Source organism: Trachinotus anak, unplaced genomic scaffold (genome assembly GCF_046630095.1).
Source record: "Trachinotus anak isolate AG129_WGS33_773 ecotype Australia unplaced genomic scaffold, CSIRO_AGI_Tana_v1 ptg000011l, whole genome shotgun sequence".
NCBI classification, from domain to species: domain Eukaryota; kingdom Metazoa; phylum Chordata; class Actinopteri; order Carangiformes; family Carangidae; genus Trachinotus; species Trachinotus anak.
The window spans coordinates 4,721,444-4,733,780 of record NW_027273862.1 but is presented as its reverse complement, the minus strand read 5'-3'; the positions used below and the strand labels follow the sequence as shown (position 1 = coordinate 4,733,780).

At 40.0% G+C, this 12,337-nt stretch overlaps 1 protein-coding gene across 3 annotated transcripts in view; it reads right to left on the bottom strand.

Moving 5' to 3' along the window:
* cep89 (centrosomal protein 89) overlaps nucleotides 1-12,337 on the bottom strand; it is a 63,197-nt gene that overhangs the window by 2,046 nt on the left and 48,814 nt on the right. For 2 of the 3 annotated variants that reach the window (XM_071488270.1, XM_071488272.1), the window contains exons 16-17: nucleotides 10,713-10,861; nucleotides 1,686-3,080 (exon numbers count right to left, since the gene is read on the bottom strand). In XM_071488270.1, coding sequence (XP_071344371.1) covers nucleotides 2,762-3,080; nucleotides 10,713-10,861 — 468 coding nt within the window. In that variant the 3' untranslated portion in view covers nucleotides 1,686-2,761. Of the gene's footprint in view, nucleotides 1-1,685; nucleotides 3,081-10,712; nucleotides 10,862-12,337 lie in introns of those variants that run through there. The other variant, XM_071488271.1, reaches the window with a different exon arrangement.

Here is a 12,337-nt window from a genome sequence, read left to right as displayed (position 1 = left end):
TACACACTCTTTGCTTAGAGTGCACATATCTTTCACTCTTTTCACTGTGCTGGATGTTTCAGCTCTAGCAGATGTAGGTCCTAAAGACTTTGGTTTCAGGGGATGGAGAAGATGATTAGATCTCAACATTTGACCTTACACATATACAATTCATTCTGTTTTACCTCATAAAGGGAAAACAACTGACATACAGTAGATCTGACCATTCCTCAAGAGGTTTTGGTCGTACACATCTGCCAATAAGACCTCGTGCAAGGAGAACATGTGTGACTGTGTGTGTGTTGCTGTCAGTGACCCTTCCCTGCATAAATAAAGGTTAAAGGTGTGACTTTGACACAACTAGGAATCGGTTTATGATCTGTCTTAGACTCCACTGCAATCAGTAACAAAGTCTTACAATACAGTAAATTGCGTTGAACACTGTTGGATCCATAAATTAATTTTATCTCACACGAGCCAGTGATGGCAGGTTCCAGTTAAATGAGTCTGATTTTGAGAAAAGAAAGTGTACAGTGGCAGTGTACTATCAGGCTGGGTCATGCTGAAACCTTGTTTAAGGCCAATAAAAATGTGGATAAATGCCAAATTTGTGTGTCTCTGGTGTCTATTGCTCTCCATTTTACATGGGATTTTCATATGGAATATTTCTTCATGTATGTTTTTTATTGTGCATAAAGTGATTATAAAACAAGTGCGGACAAGTACCAGGACACATTAACAGCCAAAACAGAGACACAAAGTAAGACGAAAGGGCCTCACAGCTGCTACAACACAGAGGGTGACAAGGGTTCGAGAGTTAAATGAGTTGTGTTGTGGGATTGAGTCGGTTTGTTGTGTGTATGTGTTTGTTTATGTGAGACAGAAATGTAGACAGATACATAATATTTATAATATTTACAATGGCAAAAATAATTAATGGTCATATTAATTAATCAGAATAGTAATAGTGATAATATATTAATTGGTTAGTATCAGGGTCAAGGGGTTTTCTTTTTGTATTTATGTTTGTATGTGTGTGTGTGGAGGGTCGACACAGTAGTCAGGATGACGTTACTTGTTTCATTGCGGTTTATGAAAGCACACGTGTGATTCTTGCTGACAACAGTGCCTGAGACGCTCACTGCTGTAATTTGGCTGACTGATTCGTTGGTCATATTTTCCACCTGACATTTTGCCCGACAGTAGGCTGTGTAGATTTGTTGGCAAGCTGTGTGTTCCACCCTTACACCAAGTCTTAGGAGAACCCATCATCCCATAACAGCTATCACATGTCTGAGCCACTGCACTGCCGTCACCCTGCTGAGTGTTCGTCAGCAGGGATTTGTGGTACATCGCTACACAGACAGTACTCTGCCTTGTGGTTTCAGTCTAATCCAGCAGGTGTGTGGTTGTATCAAGGAGGTGAGTCACAGAAAAACCTGTGGTATGTCTTTATTTCTTAGAAATCTCTTTATCTCTGCAGAATGAAAACACACTATTTTAGTTTCAAATGTTTATCATGTCCTCCTCCTCTCTGTGAAAGCTGTTTTTTTCGACTAGCCTTGCAATGTGGCTGCTAAGAACAAGATCCTTACATTTATATTTAATTTTAGTTCTGTGTTGTCGTGGAAAAGCAATTATTGTTACACAAACTATCTCAATAAAGAACAATTTGAGTCAGTGACAGAGAAAACTAATGAGGCTTGTGACCAAGAAAAAATCTGCTTTATTATTTACACAGTAAATTACACCTATGCCTCAAAACATAAACTGGTAGTTAAAGAAGGGTAATAATTATCATAATATAAAATTAAAAACAAGCGTGTATAAATATATCTACATTTCTATGTATATAAACACTTATTTTACCTTAACACTGTTACTCTTTCATTCTGTGTTTATTATTTTCAAACAAGGAAATTATTTTGAAATACCATCAATAGAATCTCTTCCAGATCAATCAATCAATGTCATTTTGAACAAGTCAGTTTTATTTCCTGTGATAAAAAGTTTGTACTTTTTTTTTTTTTTTTTTGTCTGTCTTCTGTACCATGTAGTATTGCAACTGTGACAAAATTAAACTATTACCACATGTGTCCAGCAGATGGCAATGTTGGCTGTGTTCTTTAGGCTTAATCAAGCCAAACATTACAACCCTTTTTGTTATTTCTTGTTTCTATTATGCTTGTCCTGGTCTATAAAACCCTGAGACTAATTTAAAAACACCAATAGAGTAAAAAAAAATCTTTGGAAAACACACTGTTCAAGTCTTTCCTGACTAAACAGACTGATGTCAGTTGTATTTGGCCACACATATTTGGTCAAAACTAAACTGTTTGTTACTAAATTATTTTTATGTTTTTCCCCCTTTTTTTCTTTCATTGTTTGCTATGTTTAATTTCAATCCTTCTGTTCAAATTAAGTTCTCATTTTGATTTTAGATTACTGAATTTACCTAAATACCAACTCCCTCCACTTTACTGTGCATACAGTGGGTCTAACTTCCCATTCAGTGGTCTCTAACTCATTGACCCCTGTGTATTTGCATCCACCAGGTAGATAACAGAAACGTATCACTACTACAATGTAGTTAAAAATAACTGTGCGTTTGTTCAAGTTTGGTGCAGGTTTACAATGTATTCATTTATGAAGCAAACTCAAGCTGGCATACTGTATATCTACAGGTAAACATGTTGACTGATACTGGTCTACAGTAAAGGCCCAACTGCCTTACTCACTATAAAAGCACTGGCACTCCTACAGGGTTATGGCTCTAAAGGTTTTAGCAAAAGAAATCCAGCCCATGCTTTTGCTTTTCATCCAAGGAGTTGTTTTGGTTCTCTGACTCAGATTTAAATACGGACCTTCTCTGGAGCCCAGGGCTTTGATGAGAGGTGAAGAGGGGAGGCCCAGAGCTGTGAGGCTGATGCTGGGTGGCCAAGGAGGTTTCATCTGGAGCCTGAGAAGGCCAGCCAGGAGAGGCACAACCGGGCCAACCGTGGAGGTCTGCAGTGAGTCTCGAGTCCAAAAGAGTGTCCTTCATCTGCTGGTTTTCCCTGGTTGCTGCCTGCCACACCACCTCCAACTCCTCCTCTACCTCCCTGAAGGAGCAAAGAGAGAAGAAGTCAGTCAGTCAGTCTGTTTGTCTATATCTGAAAAAACATGTTGTTGGGGTGACATAAGTAAAATGAAAAGACCAAAATACAAAAGCAGTTTCTGTAAACACTTTAATAACGCACAGTGAACTGAATTGAATTGGTTGGAAAGGTGAACAGACTGAGGTACCACTACTCAGTCTGTTCAAAGGCAGTAGTAGTGAGCAGTGAAGGTTTTAGGTTGAATAACAGGCGATAAAACACATATCTACAGTCATGAAGCTGATTCATGCATCACTGTGGCTACATCATGTGATCAGGCAGAGCAGACAAAGAGCTGAACGTGTATCTCTACTTTCTTATACTGTGGAAAACCTGACACATCTTCAGCCATCACTAAAGGCTGATTGCTTTTAAGTGTATTCTGCCAACGTGTTGCTTTAAACCAATGTTGGAGTGTCTGCTGATTTCCACTGTGCAAATGTCATCTGCATTAAGACTCAAGCACAGGAAGTGGCATTAAGCGGACACACTCCAGTGCTCACAAAGCTCAATTTCAAACTTCTATCACCAATGCTCATGACTAAAAGTATCTTGGGACTCCCTATTCCCACCACTCCTCCTTATCCAAAGACCCTGGGCTGCTGGGAATACAAGCGCATGCATCATCTCCTTTCCAAATTAGGGAGGGGAGACAATTTACACTGACAGTGTTCAAACCTGGTAAAACAAACCTGGATCGGATTAAAGCTCATACATCTATCTCCCTCTCTCTCTCTCTCTCACACAAACACAGACATCAAGTTGTTTTTTTAAATCAGTGTCTGATGGCAACGGCACTCACCTTCATGTTAGAGAGCATCATTTAGCTAAAGCACAAGAGCACTTCTCTATCAAATGAACTCACCAGGCACTAAAAAAGTGGAGTGTTTCTATATAAAGCAGCAATCATGGGGCTCAGCCGGGTGTTACAGTGACTTCAGATCATATGGGAATAACTGTCAGAGTAGAGTGATTGTTAAAGGCTCTGACTTGGAAGTGCAAATTCTCGCACTCCAATAAAACCATAAAACAGTTCTGTGGCGTTTCCTTCCACAACAACGTTTCAGCGTTTTATCAAGCAGCTTGTTTGGTCACAACAGTCATAATATAATGTCTCAAAATGAAATGTAGTCTTTCTGTAGTAAGATCTGTGTTCAGTTCCCACCAACTGTGGTAGAGAAAAAACATTTAAACATGACCTTTGTCAAAATTATATTATTATTGTTACTGATAATAATAATAATAATAATAATAATAATAAGGAATTATATTATTGTGACCTTAATAACTATTTAAACCCAAGCAAACCTGTTTATTATTCTGGCTAACCACCTTATTTACCTAAAGGTTCTTGGTTAAACCCCGCCAGAAGAGAACACTTTATATGACACCATTTGATAAAATGGTCCTAACAGGAATAAATACCTCTGTGAGCTTGAGAAGTTCTGTTGAGTGCCTGTCAGAGAGCTGCTGGTCCTCTCTGTTACTACAGTAAAGGTATTTCAAAGTGCAAGTAAAACTAAATGTGACCAGTATGTGCATGTTGGGAGACTAACAACCCGCTATCTCACACAGAGGGGAGAGGAAGGAGGGATAATGATGAAAAGAAAGGAATAACAGCTCCAAGGAGACAGCACGTAATTACCTGTGTGTGCTGTTATTGTTGAAATGGCTGATGCATTTAAGCTCCTCTGTCATAAGCTGTTCATACGTCAGCAACTGAAGAAATCAGCTAGCCTGTCTGGACTCAGTTAACTGCTTATTATAGTGGGTGGAGGGAAGGAGGGAGGGATGGAGGGATGGACGGACGGATGGATGGACGGACGGACGGACGGACGGATGGATGCTTTCATTTTGTACAGACATTCATTGTTTCCAGAAGATGAATCCTACTGATTTAATCATCCTTTTATACCTGGACTTTTCATCTGGGACCAACAGTGGGTCACAGTTTTCACATGTTGAAGGAAATACCTGCAACAAGATGTTTGCCATGAAGATGGATTTTCATAAAATCTGTTACAGACATTAATGTCCACTCAGGATGAATTGTAATAATTTTGATGATCCCTTAATTTGTAAACGAGCTCCATTATTACATCAAAATTTTAATTTGTCTCGTAGTCTTGGTTGATGACCAAATATCTTAGAGTTAGCTTTAGTGGTATTCCTGAAACAGGGAAAATCACTACAGTCTGTAAGTTGAACTACTTATTTAAGTAGCTATTTTATAATAAAACGTATCCAAAATGGAGTGAGGACGTATGTGAGATCTGATCACTCAGACCACATTCGAATCTGTGCCACATGTGGTCACATTCTGTTAGCAGTGTGAACACACTGAAGGACCACCTACTCTACTGATGTCCTCTGCAACAGGAACTGAAAATATTTCATTATTCAAATGGCCAAAACCTTTTTTCATTGTAAAGCTCTGGGTTTGATTCACTCAGCCCCTGCTTGCTCCACTCTCTCTCTCTCTCACACACACACACACACACACACACACACACACACACACACACACACACACACACACACACACACACACAAAAACATTGTCAAACAACTGTCAAATTTGGCTAATAACAACAACACATAGATGTTTATTTGTATATAGAGGAGAGGAGTGAGATCCAATCAAAATTGTGGAGACACATTTTAATGCCAGGTGTGAACAGACATAGCTGTCCTTTGTCATCAGGTCACTGAAGACCCATGTTGATGCCAGATCTGAATAGGATCTTATAGCCATGAGGATGTAAAACTTTAGAGACCCTGTTCAAGGAACTTTTTCTCTACCCTAGTCAAAATCTAACCAAACCATAACCAGAGAGATCAGGAAAGTCTAAGAATAGTTTTTGTAACAGTTAAGAGTATTGTTCTGAAGGCACCTACAATTTTGTTGTTTAAGTGTGAGAACTTGTTTGGCAGGAGAAGCGTGGTCGGTGATGTGATCTAAGCCACTCCAAGACAAGTTATTATCCTTTGTCTTTCTTGAGTAAAGACCCTGACAAACTTCACTGTTTGTTAATTGCATGTGTTACTCGTGGCAACCACACTCATCAGTTTTTCTCTCGAAGATAGACACAATAATTCAGACAGAATAACAAGATAAACCTTGCAGCTATAAGAGATTGAAAACTCAGTAGATGTGTGTGCATGTGTGATGTGTGATTTGATGGGATAGTTGTGATGACCACGAGGCCACACAGCTACGGTCTTACCTATAGAGAGGCTCAGCGGCCCAGTAATCTCCATTACAATTATAGCTTAGCTATAGCTATAGGATTTGGTCTCTCACTCTACAACAGAAGAGCTCCCTCTTTCAGCCCAGACACTAACATTAATCAATGTTATTCTGAGCAGCGGGGTTTATGAGGCAGGTCTGTCTGTGAGACAGCCACAGGGAATAACACTACCACTGGCATTAGATTAATTGTCACTTCAAGAAAGCCTTTGTCCGTATGATCCAAAACCAAAGCGAAGAGGGTTATTTCAGTACAAATACTGGACAATTTAAAAGCCCTGGGTCCAGACAGACACTGTAATGGTTGAGTGGCAATATATTAATAAAGCCAGTTGTGTGTGAAACACTTGTACATGCCATATGCCAATAAATGCGCTCTGTCCTGGATTTATTCTCCATGCAGTATGTTCAAATGTAGCTTCTGTTTTATTATGGAAAAAAAGACTGAACTAAGGTCAATTATATTGTACACATCAATGAATGTTTCATTAGGTTTACGAAATGACATCTTGGTGCCGGTTGCAGCTCTACAAACGGATTATGGATTATCTATGTGAGCTGAGCCTCCAGAGAGACTGGAGAGTACAAACCACATAGTAGCTACTTTTGTAAAGGTCACCATATACAGTGATCATCACCCATCACTGTCAATTTCATGTAGTGCTTTTCAGTATATGTTTTCTTCAAAATACTGAAGGTACAAGGAAGTACGAGTTATAACATGGCCCTCATGAGGAACATTGCCTGTGATATACCTGAGCCTTTCTTCCAACCTGTTGTTTCTGCTCTGCTGGATGCAGCAGCCTCAAAACCACTCCTGAATCTGATGGGAAACCAAGGGATAATTAAGTCCTACTAAATGTGTTTATCTGCATTTGTGAGCTTTAGCATTTATTATGCATGAGGTTCCAAGTGTGTGCACCATTAACATAATGTCAGTGATTTGCACTGCTTATTTTCCACTGTGTCAAAACAGGAGAGATTAAAACTGAACCAAGCTGAAACTATTTCTAAATAAAAACAAGTTTATCCTGCATTTAATAGTCTGGGGATTTTACCTCACAAACATTACACTTACTGATCATGTTTCCAGTTAATTCCGTCCATTCAAAATCATGAAAAATCCTCCTGAATGTGACACATGCATTTTACACAAATTTTTAACGTACTGCAAATGAAACATTTACTCCTCATATGTCCTCAGCCAGCTGCCTGTTGAAAGAAATTCAATGAAAGCAGGGCCATTTGTCAAACTGAAATTTCACTATAAACTTCAGGTATTTATGAAAACCACTCTTTGCTCATATATAGCAGATCTTTCTGTGTTTTCTGGGTGTGGGGAAGACAGGAATGCTTTTGGAGGGGGAAAAAAGTGATCTGAAGGCTCAATCCCCTCCTGAGCTCCTGGAAGTCTCAGGCTGCGCTGCTTCCCTGGAGGGTACGGAGAACTTAGCAGGCAGGCGGCAATCACAACCTATCAGCATCTCTGCTCCTGGTGCATGGGCAGAATATAAAGCAGTGGATCAGAGGGAAAAAAGAATGAGGCAGAGATAGATTTTTTGTCTGTGTGGAGGTGAAAAGTTTGACTTCTCACCTCCACAAGTTTAACTGGGGAAACCTGGATTCTAAACACCACAAGTCGGAAAGGAGCTCACCAACAACTACCACACTACTGTCACACTTTTGTTGTACCAGGTAACAGTCTTCTCTAGCTGCCATCAGGGCTTCACCCGCATGCATCTCAATGACTTGCATGGTCCAGGGAAGGATGAATGTTAGGTAGTACAGCGTATTGCGATGTGGCAGAGCCAGTAGGTTAGTAGTGTGAGTGGTGTGTGTGTGTGTGTGTGTGTGTGTGTGTGTGTGATTTGTCATTAAGATGCCCTCAGGGCAGAGGAGGACAGGATCTTCTAACAATCTGATTAGCTAGCTTTCATTTGATAGCAGCAGGCAGCAGGCCCAGAGACTGAGCTAAAAACAGCCGTCCTAACAGGGGAATAAAGGGGAAGTGGTGGGTTGTTTCAGGAGCCACAAAGGACCTGTCTGGGTTTTTCAAGGGTGTCATTCTGTTGCAGTAAAAATACCTTGAAATAATCTCTCCCTGAAAATCATAACCATAATTCAAATAGTTGGCAACATGACTCCATTCTTTAATTTCTTTCATAACCAAGGGACATAGCATTCTGTGTATGCTGCAGCCATGTCCTTGTATGATGGACAGAGTTGCAACTATTTTTCTAAATACAGTACATCTCTCACCAGAACAATTTAATCAAATTAATAAAACAGTCTATGGTTTTCATCATTAACAAACAGCCTTAATCCAAAAGACAGCTCTTTTCTTTTTGTCTTGACATACAGGCATCCAGCACTGTCCCAAAATACAACAAGGCTACACTGTGTACATATATATGAATACAGCATATACAGTATAAAAAACACATTTATCTTTCCGTATGGTTTTAACAGATTTCCCAAACCCAATCATTACCCATCAGCCTATGCCGTTTGTCACAGCAGTAGGTCTCTCTCCGGAATACTAAAATATAATGTCTCAGGCAATACTTATGCAAATCCTGTTGAGAAGCAGATGTGAGTGTTCCTCCCCCAACAACACAGCCTCTGTGAATAGGAATACACAGTGAGGATTGATAGAAATGGACGGTCCTGAGGGGGTTAACTGATTTAGTGTGGAGAGAGAATTTCAGAACGAAGCCGTGTGATCTGCTGAGTCCACTGGTTTACAGAGACGTCAGCATCTATCTCCTGAGCCCAACCATGAGAGTGGAAATGCACAGTACAAAGAAAGAAACTGTGAAACACGCGCGCGCGCGCGCGCACACACACACACACACACACACACACACACACACACACACACGCACACACACATATATACATATATACTATATATATATATATATGTGTGTATGTAAGGAGGAATTGATGTCTTGCTTTAGAAAAGGGATATGTTGATGTTGTTGTTGTATTGCCAGGTTGTGTTGCTGTGGTGTCTTTTGTACTCTCATTTATGTGTTAGGTTGTTGTATTGCTATGGGTTGCGCTGTGTTGTGTAAAGGCACATTGCTTCTCTTTTTCAAGGCTGACACAGACAAAGGTGTTTGAGAATAAAGTAAATTCCAATGTTCAAATCAATATTTAAGTAGTGAACTAAACACAACATAAAGAAACACTGTTGATTAGGATCATTAACGTTAAACATTTTTGGCCACTTGGGAGCAGTGCAATAAACTGTATACTAAACCGCAAAAGCATATATGTTCTGTACAATATGTATTTGAGACTGGGTTAAGGTTTCTATAAACATAATGAGGATATGTTGTCAAATTAAAATCACAAAGGCGTTGATACTGAACATATGAGTAAAATGTTGACAGACAGTGTATTTGTTTCCTTGCAGTACAATATCCATTTGGAGTGACTGCAGTGCTATTAAACTTTTTTGTGGTTATGTTGACACACTCACAGCACCTGGCTAAGTTTAGGGAAAGATTGTGGATAACTAGCTAAATGGTCAACCATGTTCACCATCTAATAGCTAACCTTGTTGTTCTTTCATTTGATGCCAAGCAGGTCACATACAGTGGCTTTAAAATAGCTCCAGCTGGAAATGAAACTGACGAGGGTGATGAGAGTGATTCAAAAAAGTCAAGTTGCAGGCTGCAAAAGCAAAACAATTAAATTCACTGCAGCTGAAGGGAACTGCAGAGTCATGTGATGATCATCTGTTGGTTCATCCATAAAAAAAACCTGTCTTACATACATAATATAAAATTAATGGTTATACCTGTAGCAGCTTTAAATTTGGTCATTGGGGGACCTGTGAGCATGTATTGGGCAAGGCATTTTACAGCTGAAAAATAAACCTGTCAAAACTCTTTTGGGCAAATCATGTAACTGCAATACACTTCCTGAATTACCTCAAAGAAAATCTTTGGCATTTCTGTGCTGCAATTCCTTGTTATTTTTAACCCAACATATATGTGGATACCAGAACATCTATGTCGAGGTAAAATTTAAGGAAGAAGTAGATTTCAAAAAGCTTGCAATTGATGTGTTTGTCTAGACATCACTTTCTGTTTCCAGTCAGTAGCTGTTCTGTTGAAGTAACCTGCTCTGTCTCCATGCACACCTTACTGTTGCCTCCCACTGCCTCTGGCCTCCCTCTTTTTTTAAGCTACACACCATTGCCTCGCTCTTTGTCCTCATCCTCTCATTCACACATTCTCTCCCTATCCTCCTCCCTTTTTCTGCCCGCCTGCCTCCTACCATTTCTCCTCCACTCTCTCCTCCCTCTCTCTCTCTCCTCCTCACTCCCCTCCTACCGTTTGGACTGCAGCAGTCTCTCCTCAGCCTCCTGTCTTTCTTTTAGCAGCCTCTGCAGGTGAAGGATCTCCCTCTGGTAAGAAGCTGTCCTCCCCTCTGCCGCCTCCTCCAACGCTGCCAGTTTGGTTGATGCCTGTCTCCGGTACACCTGCACATAACACACACACGCACACACAGGAATGAGATGTGGAGTGTTTCTATGAAAGAGGTGGATTTACATGGGGGACAGCGCAGCAGAGACAACTGGAGTGGAGGAGGGGGAGTCACACACATTGGGACAAGGTGAGGAACAACACACACACACTAACCTGCAGATCTTCTGTAGAGAAGCTTGTGTGAGTGCATCTGTACTTCTACTGCATTTGGTGTTTATTTGTTTGCACTTGTGTGTGTTTGTTTGTGTGTGTGTGTGTGTGTGTGTGTGTGTGTGTGTGTGTGTGTGTGTGTGTGTGTGTGTGTGTGTATCCAGCAAATAATAGTTCTGTTTTAGACTAATATTTAAGTTGTTGTATTCACAGATAAGCAGATAAGCAGCTGCTAACAGTTTCTAACTACTGCCCTTAGTGCAGCCCTCACACTCATACAAGTGGAATACATGTTTCTTGGTATGTGGACTAGTTTGCCTAAGCTAATGCAGTGTAACACTAATTCCAATAAAGCAAGGGGAGGGCCAATAAATGTCAGAAATAATCAATGAAAGAAAATGTTGAAAGAAGGCAAAAGAGGCAGAGAAAAATAAAGATGCACCACAAGAAATAGAAGGTAGATACTGCGTGTTGCTGCTCTGTGCTCTGCAGTTAGAGAAGATTTAGAGATGAGAAAAACAAGGTCTGAATAAGGACAGACACTGTGTGTGCTTTCCTTCTGTCAGCCAATTATTTGTGTGTGTGCATTGGAGTTTATCAACCCGTCTCCTTGATAAAGGGTAAAATAAACAAGTTGTTCTGACTCTTTTACCCTTCATACCATAGACAGATTATCAGCATCTTCATCACTGGCTTGTTTGGAATTGATTATTATACATTGTGCACCGGAGCATTGAAGTTATGCCTTAAAACTGATGATGATTTTGATACTGATTTATTCATAAGGCTGTAATGAAGCTATTCTGCTCCTCTCTTGTAAATCCAGCACTTATGATACCAGATCAGGGGACTGCTGAGTTGTCATTATCCTAACATGATGGTTTTGCAGAAAGCCCCCAAATGCTCCAGACTGTTAAACAGAAAGCAACATGAAGCACCCACATGTGGCTTCTCTTTATAAAGCCTTTTTTGGAAAAGCACCAACAGGTGTCAAATGCTTTTTCCTTAGCCAGCCAATAACAACCAGGATTCATGTTTCACATTTTCTATGATTCAGTCTATGGTCTGTGGTTTTGAATATGTGCCCGTGTACGTGACTGACAGTTTTGTGATTTCTACACATTTTCCTTACCTGATGAAAGATGGGAAAAAGAAGTGAATTACAAAGGACAGAGTTGAGAGCTGAGATAATGTCAAATTTATTTTTGCTCTGTGTAATAAGGATTTGGTGAATAAGGAAGTTAGTTAAATTAATTTTTAAGCTCCCAGGTTGTGAGCAAAAGCACTGAGGCAATGTCACTGAAGAAAACATGCATAAA